Below are 24,852 nucleotides of genomic sequence, written 5' to 3'. Positions count from 1 at the left end.
ATCATGGCATTAAAAGGCCAGAAGAGATGACCCCAAGGCACAGGTCTCTGACAGTGAGTTTTTGGAAAGGGTAGTGGTGGCAGCTGAAAACCCTGATTGCAAACAGGATAAGCAAAAAGAAATGTCTGCCTGTTTATACTTCCGAATTTTAGTAAACCTCAGTAAGAGGCATACTTCCGTCACTCACAGCTGTTCTGAACCTGTGCCGCACTGATTCAAGGGGAGAACACATTGAGACCTCATTTCAAAACCCATCCTCCATCTACCTTCCTGGGGAGCTGTGCTGTTGATTCAGTCCCCTCTAAATATTTGTTATGGCTGCCAGCACTTCCTGTGAGGCTCCCTCTCCATAGCAGGTGCATCCCACAGTGGGAAAGCCTTGGTGCCACATGATACACTCATCGTTTTCACAGCAAGAATAGGTTCTTGTTCAAAGCCACTGTCCTCCTTCCTCAGTTCTTCAATGAGCAAACCAGTTTAATGATGAAGCAGAAATACAGATTAATCAACACATAAGCACCAAAAACACAGAAAGTACTGAGCACCTATAACATTCTATGTTTTAAATAACATTATTTCAGTTGATTCACAAATAAAATGAAAGACATGAATATAGGATTAAAAAAAACAGTTACTCTAATAATCTGATTCAATCCAGCTGAGGCTTAGCAACTAAAGAAATGCTTACTGGGATGTTCCAGTGGTAACTGATGTAAAACGCACACAGGCACTTGACACACATTCACAGCTGAGGCAAGGAAATAGTAGAAGCTGGTGAATCATATATTATCAATAATGTTATCAATACATACCTAAGAGATGCTTCCTGGTATTATTACTAAATGGGAAACAAAATAATACAAATACAAGTATAAACGGATTTACTCACAAGATGTTTTTTAAGGGGCTGTTCTCAAAAAAGACTAGCAGCAGTAAATACTCGGAAGAAAAATTTGGCAGCCAAGCTGATAACAAATTACCCAAATGTTCAAACCAGAACCCCTGACATTTTATGAAGACATATATTCCTGTAGCATAAATTAGAGTGGGATATCTTGGAGGCAAGGGGCTCCTTTCAACTCTTGAAAGGAAGTTTGGTTAACACACACATGTAACCAACCATGTCCTTAAAATGAATTCATGGAAAGGCAGGCAAAAGGATTACCCCCAGTGAAAACTTCATAGGACAGAACAGAGGTAGTGAGGTCATGGATTCCCAGCAGTAGACAAAAACCCTCTAATCTCGCCAACTCACAGCCACAGACCCCGCCCCATGACACAGCCCGGCCTGCTTCCCCACAGGACAGTGTTAGGTGGTTTCCAAAGCCCTGGAGTAGTAGACAGGGCAGAAGCCTTTCTAGTAAGGGAGGAGGAGACCCAGTGAGGCCCAGAGCAGACACTCAGAGCAAGAACCAAATCCAAAAATTCACAGATGTGGACTGGGTGGGAACGAAGCCAACAGACATCCGGGAAAGACCACTGCCAGGGAGTGGACAGGCCTGGGGTACAGAAACAACCAACCAAGCAAACAAAACCACCCTATGTTCAGGCCAGTCAAGACAGCATCTGCCCATGCCCACCCACTGCTGGGGAGTTTCAAAGAAGATTGGGTTGGGGGCTGTCAAGCTCCAGAAATCCCAATGTTCTGATTCTTGTGGAATGGATAAATACCACAGACAAACTCAACAAAGATCTCTTCTCTCTCTCTCTTTCTCTCTCTCTCTCTCTCTCTCTCTCTCTCTCTCTCTCTCTCTCTCTCTCTCACACACACACACACACACCCGCACACAAACATACTTGCACAGTACATGCACACTTTGTGTCAATCATTAAAACAGCTGAATTAAAACTACAGGCATCAGGAGGTCTTCACAGAGCCCCAAACTCTCTCAATATCTTAGGGATCTCCCTCCCCTCACCTCTGGGACTTCTGACATGAGAAAAGATGCTCACAAGAAAAAGCCAGTTTTTCTATTTTCAAATTCCCGGTCCCTGAGGCTGGAAATCGGTGTTCACAAAGTATTCAGACAGGTGAATTAAAATAGCTTTTGGCTTGACGGAAAACCAGAGGCTTCCACCCAACCTCATCTCGTCCCAGTGCTTGAGCCCCCCAACCCCGCACACCTCCCCCCCACAACGCGCAGCCCACTGAAGCGGTACCCAGTCTGGCCAAGCTGAGAAGGAGCTGCCGCCACCGAGAAAGAGCCGCGCGTCTTACCTGCTGTAAGTACATAAAAGTCAAGGCACACGAGAGCTGGGGACACATGCCCACGTTGGGGAGTGCCACGCAGGTGGCCCCCGTCAGAGGATGCTGCATCGCGATTCTCGGGTGCCCGCAGAGCGAGAGCGGAGATGCTCACATACCAATCTACAATCGTGTTGCCTTTTTTTTTTTTTAATCCTCTTGCCTAGTCGCTACTGTTTTTTTTTTTTTCCTTTTTAATTTTTGCTGATTATCTAACTCACACAGCAGTGGCTGTCCCTCTTGCTCTCTCTTCCTCTTTCGTCCTCTCTCCTTTCTCCCTCCCCCACCGCACCCCAAGAGAGTCCCTCCTCCCTAGCTCTCCTCGCCCTCGGGTTTGCTAGTACCCAGCGTTCATCAGCCTTCAACTAAAGACACTTGGAGAGGCTGGGAAGTAGTGTTGGCTCCCCTTGGCTTATCGGGCCTGTTGTTGGAGCGCTCTTAAAGTGGAAGGTGCCCCTCACCCCACCCCCCCTAAAGGTGAAAAGAATGGGCAAAGTCGACTTCTATGAAAGACAGGGGTTAGGATGCCTGATAGAGACGCTAGAGGGAAGAGGGAGAGATGGAGTAGGGAGGGGGGAGGAGAGGGAGGGGGGAGGGGATGGGGGGAGTGGAAGGAGGGAGAGAGGAAGGGAGGGGGGAGAGAAGGGAGGGGGGGAGAGGAGAGAGAGAGAGAGAGAGAGAGAGAGAGAGAGAGAGACGAGAGAGAGAGAGAGAGAGAGAGAGAGAGAGAGAGAGAGAGAGAGAAGGGGGGTTGACTCACAGCTTCACTGTCGCTCACTCGCTTGGTGCTGATGCTGGGAGTCTTCTCATTTGTCAGAGGTCCAGGGGCAGGGTTGTAGGTTTCTTTCTTTCTTTTTTAAAAAGGACTCGCCAAAATTTAAATGTTGTCTTCTAAAATATTCCGAGGGGAGGGAGAGGGAGAGCGAACGTATGAGCGCCCCACATCTCCAGCAATCAAAGGAGCTAGACCATTAACAAGACTGCTCAGCTGGGACCCTGAGGAGTCCGGGAGATTTTCAGCCGGCCGGCGGTTTGTTTGCCTGACTCCTTGGCAAATAAACACAAGAAAAGGGATTCCCCTTTTGTAAGAAGCTTGGGGGTGATGGACACGCCAGGGGTTGGGGTGCTGCGTCGGGGTGGGGGTGCGAGAAGGAGGTTCCCCCCTCCCCTCCCGCTGCTCTGGGGGCACTGCTTTCTCCCTGGAATCAGCCTACCCCGGGCAGGCAGCCCCAAGCGGTGCGGCTTAACCCGAGAATTCGCGCAGCTGTTACTCTAAAACGCCAGCTCGAGGTGAACACGAGGGGCCTTCTCCCAGCCTAGAACCCGTTGCTCTTCTCAAATTATAAATACATGGGGTAGGCAAAAGTCCCTGTCTTATAACAGATTACTGTTCGTGATGCAGAGAGCAAATTGAAATGGTTTTATTTTATATTTTCCCCTCTTGCTTGGCCTCCTTGGCCAAATTAACATTCCACTCTTGCAGGCGGATCTTCACCCCTCCCCTTTATCTTATGAAGTAATAATTATTCATTAGTAGATTTCGTTAGTCTTTATGCAATAAAAAGGGATGTGATCTGTGAATTAAGAGAAAATATGAAGACTCTAACTCGTCCTTGATTCCCACAAGGGGGAAAATCCTGGCAATAGTAAAATCATGATCAGGAAGAGTTGCCATATTTTATATAGATTTATTTTGAGCCAGCGATTGGGTTTCTTCTTTATTCTCAGAGCAAAGGTCCACTAGATAGCATGCTTCCCTGGTTGCTAGGTTCCCTAAAAGAATTCCAGGTGAAGACTGGTACCAGCTCTGCAGGATAGAACTGGCCCCCAGAGGGGAAACACTTCTCTCAGAATTGGACACTGAGGCAGGACCCTGGGATTGGCCTCTCCAAAGGCCATCCCCACGGGTGTTCCCCACACAGTTCCAGCAGAATGAAACCTTCTGGATTGATCCCTCAGCTTGCAAGACACAATTCTCTTGGCAAACTAATCAAAATGCCTTCTGATGGACAGGAAAGGAATGATCCCACAATTCAGCACTGTTCTTCTGAAATGTTATCAAAATCATGTTGCCACTGTGTCCCAACCTGACTGGTTGCTCATTTCCACCTTCCACCTTGCAAACCCCTTCTTCCAACCACTTGGTTGCACCCCCCCCCCTTTTTTCCTGTCCTAGGCACTCAGTAGCATGTTTAACCCTTTGCAGTAGCTGTTCAGAGGGGCTGGGAGAGCAAAGGCAGGTGCTCTTGGGGCTGCACTGGGGGTAGGAGGGCTGACAGAGAGAATCCTGAAAAATGCTCACTTCATGTCGTCTCAGAAATCAATGGCACCTGTCACACAGGCTCTGAGTCACGCGGACCCCAAGTACCTCTCTCTTTATTTCCTTCTTTGTACTTCGTTTTATTTTGCAATTCCTCAAACCAATGAGAACGAATGAAAGACTAGAGATCATGGCTCTCTGGTCTCTCTTGCCTTCCCAAGCTTTTTCTTTTGCTTTAAGCATTTTTTTTTCTGAACAACATGAATTATTTTTTATTTTTATTTTTTCAGTCTGACACTGGAGAAACTACAATATTCCAAGAACAGGGTAGAAATTTCTCTTCAGCTCATTTTCATAAGGAATGAGATAAGTAAAACCTGGCACTTTGTTAAGACCGTATCTGAATGGTTTAATGAAAAACAAACACAACCTGGAAGGAGCTACTAAGAGTTCTCACCTGCCAGGAGCCCTATTTCCTCCCAACATGAAAATTCTCAGGGAGGATTGACTTCCTTCAAACCCACTTTGAAGTAATGGCTCCCTCTTCCCCTTAGATGGCTGTCTTAGAATCAACCACATTGGGAATCTGTCAGTGAAGCAATGAGCTCACAGCCCTCCTCAGACCAAGTCCAAATGATTTGGAGGCAGATTCTGTTCTCTGGACCAACCAGCTCAAATGTCCCTGCACGGTGTGAGCAAATACAATCACTAAGTGCTCTTTTCCTGGACACTTTGGCTATGAGAAGCCACTTAAACGGAGGAATGACTTTTATTCCCCTGTGAGCAACATCAGTGTAGAGCATCGAAGGACCCCCAAATCAAAAGGCACAGTCTTTCTGTGATTATTTTGATATACCAATGGCAAAACTTGGTGAGGTTTTCTAGATGGCATCCAGGAGTGATAAATCTCAACCCCATCTCAATGATGTAAAAAGGAAATTCTTTCTACATCATTTAATAGGAAAAGAGAGGGAAGAGAATGCACGTTTCTTTCTACGAAGAGTCCCTGCCACTTGAGATTACTTGCATGTATGTACTGTCTGTGCATTCGGGGGCTGCCCTGCTGGCTTTCAACTACAAGGACCCTTAATTAAATGGTTATAAATGCCCTGTAAGAATCCAGAAGGCTTAAGGAAAGATAGCAAAGAACAATAATATGTTTAAATGGTACTTTCTTTGAAAGCAACTGCCCAAGTTCTTATTTGACCCAACAACAGTGTTTGCAACATTTTCCTCTCTCCCCCAAATTTGTCAATGAGCTAAGAGAATGAAATAAGTCATTTCCACCTCTTTTCATTTTTTATTGTAATTTCCTAAAACTGTCAACACAGTAAACCTTGCCTTGAAGGGATCTTTGCATGGGAATTGCACTGTATCGGAGCAAGAAATACTCTGGTAAGACTGAAGGAAGGACATTTGGATGTAATTAATTCATAAGTAATTCAGACCACTGTGTTGGCTCAGTGACAATATCAACATGAGGCTTAGGTAAATTTGAATCTCACTTCCAAATTTTAATACACATAACTACATATTTTCAGTCTTATATCAAGTAAGAATAAAAGAAGCCTTTTTAGAGAAATTTATTATTTATTATCTTATCCTGAGCGTCATTTTGATTGACTGCCTTGCAAACACTTGAACACAATTTAGTTAGTATTAACCTCACTCCAGGGGCTGTCCCAGTCCCTAGAGATGTATTGGCCCAGAGAGGACAAACAAAGACCCCGCACATCATAGAGCTTATATTCAAGTATGCATGTGTGTGTGTGTGTGTGTGTGTGTGTGTGTGTGTGTGTGTGTGTGTTAAACAATGAAGATAAGAAGCAAGTAAACTTGTACCGTAACATAAAGGAGTGGGTGCTTTGGGAAAAGGGCAAGAGACAAGTCAGATGAGGGGATGCTGGAAGTCGGGGATGGGGAGACTGCAGTCAATACTAGCAAGTGTACCCGCTCTGTAAAATGCAGTGACAGCTTTCAGAAAGCCCCCTGCTTCCTGCTCTTTGCAATTTGATTCCAAGCCTCAGGGTTATCTAGTAGATGGATTTTGGAACTCTCTGGGGTCCATCCACAAAACAGCAATGGGGAGCTGGCACTCCTAATGCTACAAAATTGGAGAGCTTTTCACCTCCATCTTTGATTACTAGACATGCAGAGTTTAATGCACTGCCTAAGAACATAGGATACACTCAGATAATACTAACTTTGAAGGATGAATGCATGGATGTGTGGGTAGGTGAATGGATGGATGGATACAACAGGAACTTGGATTACATGACCTCTTGCTGTCTATTTCAACTCAAAAAGTATGAATTCTTGGCTAGCCTTTTATGTCTTCTAAGTTGCCAGTCTTAGGTCTCAGTCCCTGATGCTCCCTCCAGGTCACTCTGCAAAAGATCCATTTTCACACACAGTTCTACAGGTAAAAGCATCACTCCCTATCACTGAGTCACTGAGGATGCTCCACCTCAGACTCACTCAGATGAGCTCATTGTGAGCAATGGGCTTCATCTCTGGCAGAGCCCATTCCAACTTCTTAGTTACAATTGCTTTGCATGTAATGACAGAGTCCAGCCTAGAGATCAAATTCTGCCGGTACAAAGAACCCTTAAACTCCTGGAGCTTTCTACCCTGAGTGTGGGCTGTCAGTAAGCCTCTGACTAAAAATAAGCCACGCTTGCAAAACAAGAACAGAGCACATGCTGTACCCAGATCTCAAGAGCACACACTACAACATCTCGCCTCTCTGTTATTTTTAATTTTAATTTTTTTTTACAGTTTTAAATTTTGTGATACAGGGTCTTCCTCTGTTATATAAGCCCACTTTGCACTCACAGCAATCCTCCTGCCTCAGCTTCTCAATTGTTGGAACAGGAGGTATGAGCCACCACATTCAGCACACAAGTGCTCGTGTGGAAAGAATGAGGCAAGAACATCAGAAATTCAAGGTCTTCTACTACATTTGAAATTTCAAGCCAATCTTGGTTATTTGAAATGCTGTTTTTTTTTTTAAGAAGTAAAAATAAAAATAAATTCAAATAAAAACTATGGTCATTTTGGCTATTATTGCCTTTTGCCCAAAAGATTGACAGTAATTACCAAATAAAATTAGCCAATTTAGCCGGGCGGTGGTGGCGCACGCCTTTAATCCCAGCACTCGGGAGGCAGAGCCAGGCGGATCTCTGTGAGTTCGAGGCCAGCCTGGACTACCAAGTGAGTTCCAGGAAAGGCGCAAAGCTACACAGAGAAACCCTGTCTCGAAAAACCAAAAAAAAAAAAAAAAAAAATTAGCCAATTTAAAAGGTAAAATGCCTACCGATAATAATAAAATTGAAGTAGATGTGGAGAGACATACAGTTTCACATACTTGTCTGGAAGTCAAAACTGGTTGAGTTTGGAAGATAACATTTTGGTATTGATTATCAAAATGTAAAATGTTCCTATCATCTTGGGGAACTATTCCACTTCCCAATATCTGCACTGTTGGTAGTAGTGTTGAACACAGATATGTATGTATCAGGATATTCACTCTCATGTTGCTTATAAAGGCAAATGACACAAAGCAATAGAGGAAGAGTATTTAAAATGTAACTACCATCCACACACCTGTTAGAAGGAACAGAAGCATCTGCATGTTTTCCCTTAGAGAAATCACGAAGAAAGTATTGTAAAAAGCTTCAGAATATACAGAATAACATTTTGCTGTGAAATCAAATCAAATAGCAATAAAAACCAGCAACTGAGGCCTGGGAGATGGTTTGGCAGGTAGACGAGCTCACCAGGCGAGCCTGAACACTGGAGTCTGATCCCAAGGACCCAGAACTCCTGTGGTAAGATGGAAAGTGAACCCAAAATCCTTAGGGGAAGTGCTAGGAAGCTCATGGACCAGGCAGCCTTGGACATGGAGCACAGCAGCAGAAACAAGGGAGGCTTTGTCTCAAAGAGCTGGAAGGAGAAGAATGATTCTGCAAAGCTGTCTCCAGACTGTCATATGCTTGCCATGACATGTACACACCTGCAGTCAGGAGAGCTCGAGCACACACATACACACACACACGCACACACATACACACACACACACACACACACACACACACACAGGGAGAGAGAGAATGAGAGAGAGAGAGAGAGAGAGAGAGAGAGAGAGAGAGAGATTTAAAAATTAAAACAATAACAACAAAAAAGACCACCATTTATAAATAAATAGCAAGGACTTATACATGTGTGAATGTAAATACACATGCATGCCAAATACATAGAAAAGGGCCTGGTTATCCTTAGAGTGATGGGGATTTGATTTTCACTCTGTATACATTTAGGTTGTTTGGATTTTCACAATGTACCTATGAAATAAAACAAAACAAATATAATGATTGTTACCTCATGTCTATCACAGTTATAATCATGAAAGCTCCAGCTTATAAGGCCAGAGAGACTGCACAGCAGTTAAGAATGTGAGCTGATCTGGAAAAGGACAGGAGTTTGGGTCCCAGCCCCGCCTGACGTGAGGTAGCTCACAACTGCCTGTAACTCCAGCACCAAAGGATCTAATGCCCTCATCTGACCTCCAAGGGCACATGCACAGATGACATTCACACACACATGGACACTTGTGCACAAACATCTACCATAACAGAAATACATTTCATATATGCAAGGACCTGAGTTCGGGCCTCAGCACCCTCCAATATATATATATATATATATATATATATATATATATATATATATATATATATATATATATATATATACTAGGTGAAAGGGTGAAAGGTTTCCAGATCGAAGAACATCATATTTGCTTCAAGCACAACTTCCCAGGGATAAAACACATTTAACTTATTTATTCATAAATGACAGGAGTTGAATCCCTGCCTACCACCTCCTCAGATATCAAGACTGCTAAGAAACAGACTGGCGAGCTGGCATCTTGCATATGCTTCTGTAGAAAATTAGGGTTATGGTTACTTTGCAAGCTTGGGTATGTCTAGGTCTTAGTTGAGCTCCTCCCAGAGTGGACAGTTTAACTTGGCACCAGGCCTAAAGTAGAAACCAGGAAAAGGTACAGATTAATTTACACTCTTTGTTCCAGCAGGACCCTCTCTTTTCCCTGCTCAATGACAAGAAAGCTCAGAGGTATAAAAAGGGTATCCCATCTTCTTTTACCTTCTTTTTTCTTATGTAGTTGTCTCACTGGCTGCTATTGCTGGGACTCACAGATATGAACTTGGCTTCTGAATACAGAGATGGCCTATGTCACTTGAGAGCCTGCTACATGGCATGCAGTACTATGTTGGTGCTAACTTCTGTACATACCGATCTTCACTGATTACATGTTTTAGGGGGAGCATAAACAACAAAAGCAGGCACAGAGAAAAGGGACATGCAGGTCTTCCCAGGTGCCCTTGACTCTATTGTGTCAAGGCAAGGCACACAGCTGCCACTGGGCAGCCTCAGGGAAATACCTAGAGCCTCTAACGCTGCTGTGGACTCCAGTCCCTCACGATATCCCAGAGTCCAGTTAAACTGAAAGTGGCCAGGGGCAGGAAAGGAACCACTTACAGTGACAGTGTAGGACCTGATGAAGCTTTGCTAAGTTTCCAGAAATGTCAACTGGGTTTCAATCCAAGTTTGGTACTTGTAAGGGATGTCAACCCAGGCAAGGGTGAGTGTCATGCCAGTTTCTTCTTCTGTAAAATGGAGTCAATAATGAAGGGCTCCCTCTGAGCAAGGTCGTTATTCCCTACCCTCCTCTCCAACCAGAAGCTATTACAATACAATTTAAAACAGGAACTGCATGAAATTAACAACTTTTACATTTGTGGCCAAGTTAGGAGGTCTGTATACACACACACACACACACACACACACACACACACACACACACACACACACACACACACCATCTGCTAGCTTCGTCACTTCAAAAAGGAAAGGGCATTTTACATCCAAAAGCAAAAAAAACGCAAGAAGGACATAGTCTCAAAATAAAGGACGGCCTTTCAAATTGATTAAATTTAGTTCTATTAAAAATTTCACTAAATTGCCCTTGATTTTCTCATTTAGCTGCAGTCTGTTGGAAATGCCATTTGAGGAGTCTGATGAGCCTGTGGGTCAGCATTTGGGAACCACTGAGATAATGAACAGAAAGTGCTTCTCAGCCCAGGAACCCACACTCTTAGGATCAGAGATTCTTGGTAAGTGTCATGGGGATGCTTGGAAACAATTAGCAGGCCTGAGTAAGTGTCCTCCTCTTCTTGCTGGCTCTCTGCAGCAAAAACCCCATGCCCTTCCCAGTTCTGAGCATTCTGACCTACAGAGCAGCTTGACTTTCTCATAGAAGAGGTGTCAGAAAGGTCAAGGGAATTGATTATGATGGATCACCAGAGTTTATTCACTCTCCTCAATGACACAGCCCTGCTCCTTCAAGGCCACCCTATAGCATAACTGGATGAAGTACACAGAAACTTTCTGGTTCATGAAAGGGTATGCAGTACACTGCGCAGGAGAATCTATCTTTGCAGCTCCACTTCATGGGGCTCAACGCTTATACTTTAGTATTTGATAGCAAATATCTACTAAGAGGTGGAGATAAAGCATTATTGTGCAGTGCTTGCCTAACATGCGCAAAACCCTTGGTTGGATTCATAGCACTGCAGAAATCAATCGTGGTGGTGCATAGCTGCAATCCGCACACTTGGAAGGTGGAGGCAGGGGGATCAGAAGTTCACTGCCATTCTCTGCTACAAAATAATCTCAAGGTCAGTCTGGAATGTGTGAGACCCTGTCTCAAAGCCCAAACTAAACTAAACAGTATAGTGTCTTCTAAGCTCTTAAAACCTCAATTCCACTCTCTCAAGGAGGATAGTAATATTGTTTTTAATAATGAATTTGTTAAAAATTAAAATATAGTTATATATCCTGAGATTGGAACATATGTCCGAGCAACAATCGCAAACAGCAGCAAATATTATTATGAATTATTTTTATTATCAATCTCTAATGAGTTAATGAAACAGACATTTATCCTTTTTGCCAAATAAATAATTAAGTAAATAAATCACATACAAGACCAGTAAAGTCAATACATTGACAGGATGCTGAATTCTAAATGTAATTTTGTTTTTGAAAAGGTTTTTAAATAACATGGCATTATAGAAAAATATATAGACATGGCCTTGTGGCCCTGGCCTTCTGTTTTGTTTATTTGTTTGTATGTTTGTTTTATTTTGTTTATTTGTTTGAGGTTTTATGGTTGTGTTGGGGAAGACAGGCTATATAGAGCTCAGGCTAATATCAACCTCACTGTCCTCTTGTCTCAGTCTTCCAACTGATAGAACTACAGACATGTAGCGCCACATCAATGTTGATTTGTTTTGTTTTATTTTTTAAGACAGGATCATGCTGGCCTTGAACTCACCATGTAGTTCAGGTTGGTCTCAAACTCACAGTCTCCACTCTTCAATCTCCTGAGTACTGGGACTATAGGCATGCACCAGTATTCTCAGCCCTGACCTGATTTGCTAAGTGCATGATTTGACCTTGCTAACAAACTAAATGTATACATTAGTCGTCATCTGCTATATTCCTATCCAGGTTCTCACATAACATATGAGGTCAATTCTTCTCTGTGTTTTGGAGAGGGATTGAGTAACATATTCTAGAAGATGACTTCTGGCCAGATGGCAACTAATGCTTTTGTTTTGTTTTTGCATTCACATAACCCTGTAAGATAGCTTTTGAAGGCTCTCAACAACATGTGAAAATATACAAGGCTGAAATAAATGTATGCTTACTTGTAAATAATGAGGAGAGTGGGGTTTTCATTCAGGTTTGAAGAACAGAGTAAAGGATTATTCCTCCAATTATCAGCTGTACCAGCAGCAGCAAAGGGGTTGCTTCCAAAATCATGCCATCATAGTTGTCCCCATCCTCGATATGACCACCTTTATCATCGTCATCGCCATCAATGTTTCAGTCTTTTTGAGTACCTCACCTGAGCAAGCAGTTCCCCACAGCACTATCCATTCCAGCTAATCTACAAGCCTTCCTCTCCCAGAAATCAATCGCTCATCCCAAACATCTATTTTTATAGAGTGACATTATCTCAGCTTTCTACCCCCTCTTTTGCGACAGGAGGTGGAAGTACCACAGCATCCACAGCTGCCTTTCACTTTTTCAAAGGAGAAGCCCCTGGCTCCTGTGTCTTCACCAGCACTCTCTGCTCACCACCTCTGGCCAAAGTGAGGAGTTACAGAGAGTGTTGTATTACACTAGTCAAAGGGCTGGAGAGATCCACAGCATATCCCTAAATTAAAAAAAGTATCCAGAGCAGGTGAATAGCTTCTATTCTTATAGGAGCTTTGCTGAAACAATAGGTTCTAAGAGGAGATGCTAGGGGAGAGAGTTCACTGTTTGGCAGTTTAGAGGGTGGGAGTTGGCTCCTAGCACACAGGACAGAATGTTAAGAGCGTGGGACCCAGGAGGGTAGGCGGTAGAGACAAAAACGGCTAAGTGGTGATTTCTTCTAATGAATATGTGGGTGGGGAGGTCTACTTTGGGAAGCCTCCACATCCACCCACTGGTGTTTCGACTTTCTGCATGGAACTTGAACAAATTTGAAGGCAAACAAACCCTGCAGAGAATTCCCCCCTACCCCCCACTGCAATAGACCTGGCTGTAGGGTTCTTTGACCCTGTAAATGATGAGAAATATTTATCTTCCTGAAACCCGAGTCTCCCATGAGCTTCTCTGTCTAGATGTAGCTTCATCTCTAACCTCTGAATATCTGAATTAATCGAGTTTGACCTTAGCCTTGCCAAGGTCTTGTCCTGGTACACAGGTAAGAGGCAACATCAGGGACTCTCAGTTCTCGGTATTATAGGTACACCTTCAAAGGCTGGTGGCTGTTAATGGTGAGCACGGAAGGATATAAGGACATACAAAACTAGGTTATTGCTGAAAACCTAGAAGGTTATGATGCAGATGGACTGGTTATTGGGTAGGAAAGCTCCTTAATTCTCAAGATCTCATCCCATAGAATCTGTGCTCTCTGGACTTCCAAGTCTTGGCACAGGAGTTGCATTTCATAGTGACAGGCATCTCACATTTCCATAACCCCATCTGGCCTGTTAGTTGAGATATATATGTACTGTCTCTGGGCTTAAATACAAAGACTCACACATGAAGCTAAGTCCCTCACCATGTCCCCCTTATATCTGTATGTATGATAGCCAGTAAAACTGGGAGACTGAACTAGACAACTGAAATTATTCTGGAGGGTTCTGGACACAGTCCATCCTCAATGGAGACACTGGCTGCTCTAGCACCATTGACTTGACTGGATTCTTCAGGCACTAACGTGTCCCTGACTTTTCTCTTCCCTTTGAAAGCAAGCTTATATATTCTCATCTTCAGTGGTCTGTTTTGTGTTTCCTGATCCTCAAAAGCTTAGCATCAATGGTCCCCTTGTCCTTGAGGGCACCATCTTCTCCTGAAGGTGCTTTACAACTGTTCTTCTGAACTGAAACTCTTGTTCCTGAAAAATGATCTATCATGTTCACTATCATTCCCTTTACCTGGCTTCAGATGTAATTAACCAATGCTCTCAGCATGTAAGTGTGCAGGAGAAGAGCTGTCAGTTTCTCTGGCTGGCTAGACCATCTCATATGCAGCATGGAAGACTCATGTCCTACATAGACACCACTTGGAGGCATGTGCTTTCTGTGTGTGTTTTATCAGGCCTCTTATCATGTGTGTGTATGAGAGAGAGAGGGAGAGACAGAGACAGAGGCACATAGACAGAGGCACAGAGACACAGAGAGGCAGATGGGGGTGGGGTGGGGGGGTTGGGAGGGTTGGGTGAAATGTGTGTACCTGCGGAGACCAGAATCCAACCTCAGCTGTTATTCCTCAGGATGCTGTCCACTTGATTTTTTGAGACAGGGTCTCTTACTGAACTGAAGCTTTCTATTCACCTAGTCTAGGAATTAGACCTGCTCGCATTTTTCAATTTGGGTTCTGGGGACATAACACAGGTCCTCGTTGTAAGGCAAACACTTTACTGACTGGGCCATCTCCCCCCAAAACCTCTTGTATCCTAATCATTCTTACCTTTCATGACTTCACACACACACACACACACACACACACACACACACACACACACACACACACACACACACAATTGTGGCAATACTAACATGCACTGAGGCAGCTCTGATTGAATCAATCCTCACCACAGCTACAGCTCTGACATCTCCATACAGGGCACATATCTCAGGAATGCACATGAATTTCACAGAGCCTCCAGAATGCCTCGGGACCAAGACCCAATCCTGTCTGCTACTTTAATTTCCCCCCAAACATTTTGTTCCTGAAACTGGCTGCTCATGGAAGTCCCTCCGTTCCACTTACCTGACCTGAAGCCTCAGAGTGTGCTCTTTACATCTCCCCATGCCGTACTGAATCATGAACCCAGCTCTCAAATTGTATCACTCCATCTCTCCCAACTTACAGCTATAAATTCACTCTTGAGTTTCTTCCATTGCCATTGAACCAGTGAGTCACCTTCATCTTTTTAGTCCATAGTAGATGTCTGTTCTTCTACAGAAATAAGTTCCTCTGCTCTCAGCTTGAACTGCCCCCAACTCTTGCTATCTATGGATCCCATAGAGGACTTTCAACTGTATACAACCAGGCCTGTCAATCCTACTATGCTCAACCTAAACCAATGATGGCTTCCACTGTTAGTGCATGCTAATCGTTGCTGTGGTCTGGGGCATGTCTCTCGCCTTTGTAACATAACTAGCATTTCTAAATGATCCCATTTTTCAGCTTCAATGCCAGTCACCTCCAATGTCATGTAAACTGCTTATGCCCAGTGCATAATGGTGTGTCTCCTGATGTGTGTCTCCCTCTTCAACCTTCTTTAAGGATATGAGTTCACAAATCCCAAAATGCTCAGTGCCTAACTAGTAATCACAGAGTAAAATGGGTATTTTCTTATGTCTTGCCATTTTGAGATAGAGATGAACCTGATAGTGCCTTCTGTAGTGTCCGGTGAATTTCACATAGGCAGAACTAGGCACATATAGATATTACCATGTTATCCAGGAGGATGCCATACTTCTGGTTTAGGGGAGCAACCTGTTGTTTCTAAGTGGCACGGTGTTGACAGCATTGAGTTCCCTGTCTATTTTTGACACTCCATTTTATACACATATGCAGGCACATGTTCTGTGAGAAGTTCTGATCTGATCTGAGAATTAGAAGAGCCATTATCTAATAGCAAATTCTGGTGAAATCATGGCTGAATGAATGGGAAAACTCATAAATGACATACTCACCTGTGCTTCTCTGATTCCTATCTGTTTCCTTTACCAATTGTTTAATTTATATATTTCTTTATCAGTCACACCTTGAATGCATTTGCTGAGTCAAACACAGCACCTAGACCTGGAGAGTCCATGACTGTAAGATGAGATACAGACTATAAGTTCTACACTAACTATATATTTTAAGGTCATCTAATTAAAATAATTACTTTTACCAACTCTTAGCATATGAATCAGCATTTTTCTCAACATCATGTAACACATTAAAAGAGTGAACTGTGCTCTGGGGCGAATTGAAAACAATATTACTTATCTATACTCTCATTTTCAAATATTAGTGTTCATCAAAGACTTATCTTCTCTCTGATTGGATTCACCATAAAAGTTTCCTATTAGACATAAAATTCATCTCCAATTCTGTTCCTGTATCTATATTCTGGATGGTGTTTTGTGAAACATTGACTTCTATGGTGGAGTCTGCTGGTATAAATGTATGTGTGTGATGGAAAACCATGAGTTTTATGTGTGATATTGGGAGGCACAGATTACAGGCTTATCCTCTCACAGGGAAAAAATAATGGTAATTTAAAGGACATGCTGCCAGGTACAATGGTACTTGTCTGCAATCCCAGCACATGGAAGCCAGAGGTGGGACAAAAAGTTTCGGGCCAGTGAGGACATCATAGGAAGACTCTGTTTCAAATACAACCTCTTTCTCAAAAAAAGGGAGAGAGAGACACTAGACGGTAAAAAAAAAAAAAAAAAAAAAAAAAATGACTGAGATCTTGTGTTGTCTTCTTAAGAGAAGAAGGCTACAAGGACTAGGAAACTGGCTCCCTGGATCTCAATCTTGGCTCTGTTAAGTCCTCGATGGGTGACTTTTGGATAAATTATTTGGATTTTTTGAATTCTGGGTGACTTATAAATACTAAATACATGATTATTTTTTTCCTTTCAAGTTTGAATTTGGATAACGTAGACTAATGCAACCAAATCACTTTAGGCAGTATGTGGAACCTGTTAAATGCATGATGTACATAGGCTCCAAAGATGATGGTGGTGGTGGTGGTGGCAGTGATGGTGCTGATAGGGATGGTGGTACTTGTAGGTGAAGATGATAATGATAGTGATGTGTGGTGGTGCTGGTGATGAAGATGGTAGTGCTAATGATTGCTGATGATTAATGATGATTCTGATCATGATGTTGATAAGGTTGATGGTGATAGTGGTGGTTGGCATAACAATAACAGTGATGGTGGTAGCAATACTGTTGATGTTAATAATGGAGATGAAAGTAGTACTAATAATGGTGATGATGGCAGTGATGGCTGGCAATGATGATAAGATAATGATGGGGATAGGGATAGGGATGAGGATGGATGCAGTGGTGGCAGTGTGATATGGCAATTCCTGATTGTGAAGGAAGCATAAAGTGATACATAATTGACCTCTGACTTGTTCTTCTAGGCTAGGAAGAAAGGAAGATGCCCTTTCTAAAGAGAGCTCATTGCTGGTTCACCACCATATTCTCCCTTTACCCTGGTGTATTCAACCACAGAAGTAACTGGCATGCCTGTTAGCTGTCTGGCTCTCCTGCTTACCCTCCTCATAACTTGCAACAAATATCTCCTGGAGACTCTCCTGTGCAGCAGGCAGCATCTGGCACCCGTGTCCTTCTGGGTAACTATGTGGATATCAATATTTTATGGCCTTCTTAGCGAAAATGCCAACCCCAGGGTGCTGATACTTCCTCTGATATCACTCAGATTCTCAGCAGGCAGTCATGTTCCCTTTCTCCAAGACTTGTCTCTCACCAGCAAAGCCATTCCAATATATTTTCTCCTGCATAGTCAATGCCCTATTGCAATGTACACAATTCCAGGAAATACCATAAAAACTAGCAAAGCCAAAAATCATTGAACATTTGCCGTGTGCTGGGTACTGTGCCAAATGTCTCACATTTATTATCTCATTTCATCTTCCCAGCATTCCAATCAGCAAGGTGATATCACCTACCCCATTCTACAGGCCTGGAAACTGAGAAGCAGATAAAGTAGAAACTAGTTTAAATTCCCAGACTGGGGTGCTAATTCAGGTGAGTGTGTTTTCCTTACCATAGTGTGTCTACTTATTCCATAACCACGCATTGCAGAAAATGAAGTTAAATTCAGAATATCCAAAAGATGCATGATGGATGTTGGAGCTCTCTGAGGGCAGGTTCTTTCCCAGAAATTATATTGGATGAACAACTTCTAAACTGTAGTTCAGGTAGATCTTGCTTCCTCCAGCCCCCAGGTGCATCTCAAATTATCATAGGCTCATTGAAGACTGAACTCAAGTTTTGATATCTGAAGAAGATACAAGGTTACTCTATCACTACTTTGTTTCCATAAATCATAACCAAGTAGACCTCAGCCAGGAAGTGTATCCAGGAATGGTTTGGATTTGGTTAAATAGCTAGCCATACACATTTCTATCTTTTTGAATGTTCCATTATGTTATATCCTCTGGCTTCAGAAACAAAAGCTAGGGAGGATAGTTTAAAAGGCATAAAAATTTGCATAATAATGTACAGGAAACATGTGTGAACCATGCATGGTTGCCCAGCTACTCACTTATTTGGGAAATATCCCCCTGTTATGGTTTGAAAATGAAATATATCCTATAGGTTCATATGCTGAAGGCTCCACTCTGAGGGAAGAGTGGTATTTTGAGGAGGTTCTAAAAAGCTGTTGGAGGAAGTTAGTCCTCAGGGTGTACCTCTGAACATTAGACCCCACTGATAGTCCTTTCCTCAGTCTATCCTTTTATAACCACGAGGTGCATAGCCTTTGCCGTATGCTCCCACCTCCATGATGTTCTGCCTGACCATGGTCTCAGAACTCACACAACCAATGACTGAAATCTCTGAAACTGTGTGCTAGAGTGAATCTTCCATGAAGTCATTCTTTCAGATGATTTGATTTGATCACAGTCACACAAAAAAGCAATACACTCTCTTATGTAAGATCAATCTATATTGCTAATCCATACTGTTCACTTCTGAACTTATCTTTTTCTAGATACCAATCTCTAATATCCAGCTAGATTCAGGCAATGCATCAGAAAAACCACCAAATATTATTAATTATGTTAGTGATTACAGGGTTTTCAAATTATTTTTTATTGTTTATTTGTAATGAATAAAGTTTGTATAATGGATATTGGGAGAGAAAGAAAGAAACATTTTCTTCCTTTTCCTTTTTAAGAAATAAATCTAAAGAGCCGAAGTCACAGAGTAAAGTCCCTCCTCCCCCATCACACCCCAGGTCAGAGCCTCAACAGGGCATGAGGGGCTCAAGGGCTTGACCCTCCAGGAACCATCCTTGATCTCCTTACTACCCCTGCCCTGTAGACACAACCTGATGGAGAATCTAGAAAGAGGCAGAGGTGCTGGCATAGGCTGAGCTCTCCATGCAACCTAATTATAGTCACCAAAGAAGATCCTTTCTCGTCTCTCCAGATCCTGCCTGACAGCTCATCACTCCAGTGGCATTTTTGTCAGGAAAACCTCATTTCTATTTTTATTATGAGAACTGCTTGTCTTTACTGGCTCTTTGTACATAGATCAAGACATTATCAGGACCTGCACTTTCCCCAGGCAAATGTGAATGACTAATTTTCTCTCTCTATTAAGGACTATGCTACCTCCATTGGATTCCACAATTTTTATTTCACACTCTAAGACCTTGGGGACCTAAGAGAATGTTATCCTCTCTGGTGCCACAGTTTCACATTCCAGACCCTCCTAATATTTATTTCTTGTGCTTTTGTTCAACAGATAAGGTGGCCCACAGAGCTGCATGCTTCTTGATTAAGTGGGACCCCACTTAAAACATGAAGACCTAATTTCTATGTCATGCTTTACTGAACATGTTTACAAGAAGGACATATCTTTACAGAAAAGAGGTAAAGGAGAAAGAACTCAAAGCCTTGGACCTGGAGTCAGAAATTATGAGCTGCACATCACGGGTGCTGGGAAATAAACTTAGGGCTTCTACAAGAATACTGCAATCCTAACCTCAGGACTATCTCTCTGGGAACTGAATAAAGTCACATGATTACATCTTTGGTCCAGTAAAGGTAGAAGAAAATTGGCATTAAGCTGTGTCTCCTTTCCTTTCCTTTCTTTTCTTTTCTTTTTTTTTGTTTGTTTTTTTGAGACAGGGTTTCTCTGTGTAGCTTTGTGCCTTTTCTGGAACTCACTTTGTAGCCCAGGTGGGCCTCAAACTCACAGAGATCTACCTGCCTCTGTTTCCTGAGTGCTGGAATTAGAGGCGTGTGCCACGACTGCCCGATGAGCTGTGTCTCTTTCAACCAAAATTACATCCAATAATAATGATGTAAAACCTATGTATGGACACTGAAGTTCATCCCATGCTCATCCCATGCTCAGCATTTTAAAATCATTTACTTGCATCATTTTATTTAATCTCTATGTCAAAGTTTTTATTCATGCATCCACCCATTCATTCCTCATCTAATTCATCTATAAATATTTATGGAGTGGTAAATTATGTTCTAAGGATTGTATACTGTTCCCCATACACAGTGATTAAACACAAACAGGTAGCAAGCAAGCAAATACTACTCAGACTATTTCCTTGGATGGAACTTGAAATCAACTTATTATTAGAGACAGACTTGAAAACTATCAGTCTGAAGCAGTTCTTACACAACCGAGTCCTACCATATTCACACTTTAGAGTTTATCTCAGAGAAATGGAAACTTATATTCATACAACAATGTGTACATGAAAGCTCATGGTGGTTTTATTCATAATAACTAAAATTATGAATTATTTCAGATAGATTTCAATAGGTGAATGCTTAAGAAACAACAGTATGTCCATATCATGAAACACTATTCAGCAATAAAAATAAACCAACTATTGATAAATAACAGTGTAGATGAATCTCCACAGGGATAAAGAAGTAAACTCCAGAGGTTAGCTATTGCATGGTTGTGATTTTGAGGTATCTACATTTTGTTAAAGGAAGAATTAGTACTTACCAAAAATTAAGTCTTGGAAGGGTAGAGGTGGGTATTAGGTATAGCTATGAAAGAACAAATGAAGATATGGAACTGCTATATATCTTGATTATGGTGGACACTGATTCCCCACATATTATAAAAATTAGTAAACCTAGAGAAATGTGAATAAGATCCATGGATTTTATCAATATACACATCTGGTATGAAATACTATACTATAATGTTGTCAACATGACAGTTAAGGAAACTAAGTAAAGGGGCTACCTATTTATAATGAGTCAAAATTTATCTTAATAAGCATCCAGTCAAACAAAAATTACATGGTACATTTTCTGAGGCCAGTAATGTTTCATGGTATAAAGGAAAAAATCAGGTATTAACAGCACTAAAGGTGCTATAGATAGCAAGTATAGCAACTGAAGGATGAGGAGGTGATGAGGAGCATGGTGACTGGCAACTATTCCCGGAAAGGAAGCCCTGTGGCCTAACCAGCGGTGGGCGTGTTCAGGCAGCAGAAGGAGCGTGGTGGAGAGGACACAGTATGCAAAGATGCGGGGATGTTATGCAGCTGTATAATAAAGCAGTAATGAGCTGGAGAGATGGCTCAGAGGTTAAGAACAGGGATGGCTCTTTCAGAGGACCTGAGTTCTATTCTTTTTTTTTTTTTTAATTTTTTATTTTATTAATTTATTTTGCAATACAATTCAGTTCTACATATCAGCCATGGATTCCCTTGTTCTCCCCCCTCCCGTCCCCCTCACCTTCCCCCCAACCCCCCCCCCATTCCCATCTCCTCCAGGGCAAAGCCTTCCCCACAGACTGAGGTCAACCTGGTAGACTCAGTCCAGGTAGGTCTAGTCCCCTCCTCCCAGGCCGAGCCAAACAATCCTGCATAGGCCCCAGGTTTCAAACAGCCAACTCACACATCACCACCTGAGTTCTATTCTTAACACACAGGTTGGGCAGTCACAACTGTGTGTAACTCTAGCTCTAAGGACTCCAGTGCCCTCTTCTGGCCTCCACAGGCTCTACACTCATAGTATACACCCCATAATCACATAATATGCACAGATAAAAATAACTCTTTAAAAAATAAGTGACTGCCCTGAACTTGTAAAGACATTATTACTACCATGTAGGCATTAATAAACGATAGTAAGTCATAGATCTAGGGAGGGTCTGGCTTGGGTTTCAACACCAACGTTACCATAATATGTACCAGTTCCCTTAATAGAGCTTCATAGGGCTGGGGAGATAGTTCAGTGGGGAAAGCAATGCTATTTAAGGGTGAGGGTCTTGGCTGAGTTCAGACCTCTAGGCCCCATGAATATATCTGTCATCCAGTGTTCCTACAACCATGTGAGATACAGAGAGGGAGAATCTCCGGCAACTCTCAGGCCAGCCAACCTGGCATATATTGCAAAGAAAGAGACAATTACAAATGAGGCAGAAGAAGATGAGGACTGAAACTCAAGGTTGTCCTCTGATCTCCACATACACACCAAAGCATATGCATCCCCATACCCACACACTCATTCATACATACACACACACACACACACACACACACACACACACACACACACACACTCACTCACTCACACAATGGAAAAGAAAACAGTTCATAAGGTTAAATAGGCACATGCTATTCAACACAACAATATTGCTCCTATGAGTTTACCCCAGAGAGCAAGATTTATGTTCAGAGAAATATCTAAGTAAGAATGTCTGAAGCAAGATTTTCAAAATCAGCAAAAACTGGAAGCAGCCCAAATGCCCTTCAACTATTGAATATACACACAGTGATGCTTCCACACCGTTAAGAGTGCTACTCAGCAAGAAAGAGGAAAAATGATCTATTGATAGATACAGGCACGTGGAGGAATCTAAATCCACTTTGCCCAGAAAAAGAAGGCAGACTCCATGCTTTCTTATTATTCTGTTCTCATGACATTCTAGAAAAGACAAAAACCACAGGAACAGCCAAGATTTCAGTGATTCCTGGGGCTAGGATAGGAGACTGACTCCAAACAGGATCAAGGAACCTTTTCAGAGAGATGAAGCTATCCCATATGCTCATGCTGGGGTTGTCACATGACCAGTTGCAGTTGTTGAAACTCATGGATCTGTGTGTTCAACAGGGCAAATTTTCCTTCATGGAAAACATTCTTCAGGAAGCCTGGCTTTGATGCTCTGATCTCTAGGAATGAGTAGCTAGATATGAAAGTCAATGGAAGACCTTCCTCATGTCTGGGGAGTTACTGGTGGCCCCAAGAGGCTGCAGTACTAATAATCTTATTTTCAGAAGGTGTATTCAATAAAAAGGGGAATATAGCTTCTGTAGAGTGTAGTGACTGGAGTCCAGAGAGAGGCAGTCAGCAGGGTTGGGTATGGAGGACCAGGTGAGCACAGAGGGGCTTGTCCTGAGTGTCCCAACCATTTCCTTCACGTATACCACTTTCTTAGAGATTCCATCTTCCTTGTCATCAAACAAGAAAAAGCGTCTCCCACCCAAATTTTCCCAGATGCTCAAACTGTGGTAGACGCCAGTGCCTGTTGGGCCAGTGAGCTCTCTTCTGCTCTGCATCTCTGGATTTGGACACAAAAACTGAAAACGATGACTTGAAGACCACACAGAAAGGCAACGGAGAACTAGGAATTAGACTAGCAGTTCTCAACCCCTTTGGAGGTCACAAAGCAGATATCTTTCACAAATAAGATATCCTGCAAATCAGAGATCTACATTAGGATTCATAACAGTAGCAAAATTGCAGTTATGGAGTAGCAACCAAAACTTTTATGATTGGGGACCCCACAACACCAGGAACTGAATTAACAGGTCACAGAATTAGGAAGGTTGAGATCCACTGAAGCAGACCAACCACCAGGAGGTGGATGGGCAGAGAGGAATCAGCAGAGGAAATCAAGGAAGAGAGATTGTCCAGGACTTCTGATAGCTAGCCTTACACTTCTCAGTTGTATCTGCAACTTGAGTTTGTGAATTATTTTTTGATTCTTAAGAAGCTACAACTTTCTATACAGTGAGTTTATAATCCTATGCCCTGCAATAAGTTAAAATTCCATAAGTATTTGTCCTAAGAAAGAATGAATGTCTTCCCTACATGCTAATGTTGTTTGCTTGTTTTTCTGTTTTCTGAGAAAATGTTGAAAAGTTAAGGAACAATAGTATATTTGCCTTCCATCTTTAGAAGCCCACCTCAGCCTGCAAAGAAGACAGCCAGGATATCTCCTTAGCGCCAAATGAAGCAAAAGCATAAACAAACTAGACTTCCTTTATTAACATCTGTGACTAGAAACAATGGTTTAGTGTTTGTGGTGATTAGATGCGCGATCAGACTCCCGGCTGGGATGCTAAGGTCAGCTTTTCTCCCTGGGCAGGCACATCCTATTGTGAAATAAGGTCCAAATGTGAGGGGACTGGACGGTCTCAGGGCAGCTGATGTGAGGCTGACTCTTGGCCCAGAAAATCCACCAGCATCTGTGATGATGGCAGCCACGGCTGTACTCTCACCAGGCTCTCCGGGGTCTCAAAGCTCATGCCACGAGGGAATCGTAACAAGCCAATGATCAATCCTTTTTTCTGCTGTGAGAGTCACTGGGGGCTGACTCGCAAGTAGGGATAGAAAGTTTGGCCATTTCCAGAAGCTGAATTTCCTTATGAAATGCTACATGAGAGAAAGATGAATCTCCAGCTTTCTCTAGGGGAGACAGGTTCTCCTAAGGTAACCTTCGGATGAGTTGGTATCATGTACCATGTGTGGACTGAGCCCAGAAAATGCTCTGAGAGCAGTCAAGACCCATTCAGCTCATCTCTATGCAGACCCATTCTTCTCTGGATTCCTCCACCCCCCTTAAATCTCTAATATTGTCCTTACTATAACATGTATAATCATCATGTTCTTTGCCCTAGAGGATGAGGGTGACTCGCTGGTCCCTGCCATGTGTGGCTCAGGCC

At 42.7% G+C, this 24,852-nt stretch overlaps 1 protein-coding gene and 1 long non-coding RNA gene across 39 annotated transcripts in view; one reads left to right on the top strand and one right to left on the bottom strand.

The window, feature by feature from the left end:
- Rbfox1 (RNA binding fox-1 homolog 1) overlaps positions 1 to 24,852 on the bottom strand; it is a 2,167,575-nt gene that overhangs the window by 372,639 nt on the left and 1,770,084 nt on the right. The window contains exon 1 of one of the 38 annotated variants that reach the window (XM_052759396.1): positions 2,219 to 2,409. The exons of 34 other annotated variants lie outside the window; for them this stretch is intronic. In XM_052759396.1, coding sequence (XP_052615356.1) covers positions 2,219 to 2,317 — 99 coding nt within the window. In that variant the 5' untranslated portion in view covers positions 2,318 to 2,409. Of the gene's footprint in view, positions 1 to 2,218; positions 2,410 to 24,852 lie in introns of those variants that run through there. 3 more of the 38 variants (XM_052759382.1, XM_052759383.1, XM_052759397.1) reach the window with 3 other exon arrangements.
- Positions 1,769 to 21,532, top strand: LOC128123223 (uncharacterized). The gene is made up of 5 exons (XR_008222607.1): positions 1,769 to 2,223; positions 10,572 to 10,702; positions 17,309 to 17,521; positions 17,828 to 17,936; positions 19,662 to 21,532. It is a non-coding gene; the product is annotated as an uncharacterized LOC128123223 (long non-coding RNA).

This window comes from Peromyscus californicus, unplaced genomic scaffold (assembly GCF_007827085.1).
Source record: "Peromyscus californicus insignis strain IS unplaced genomic scaffold, ASM782708v3 Scaffold_3__1_contigs__length_106647218, whole genome shotgun sequence".
NCBI classification, from domain to species: domain Eukaryota; kingdom Metazoa; phylum Chordata; class Mammalia; order Rodentia; family Cricetidae; genus Peromyscus; species Peromyscus californicus.
This window is presented reverse-complemented; position numbering and strand designations above follow the sequence as displayed.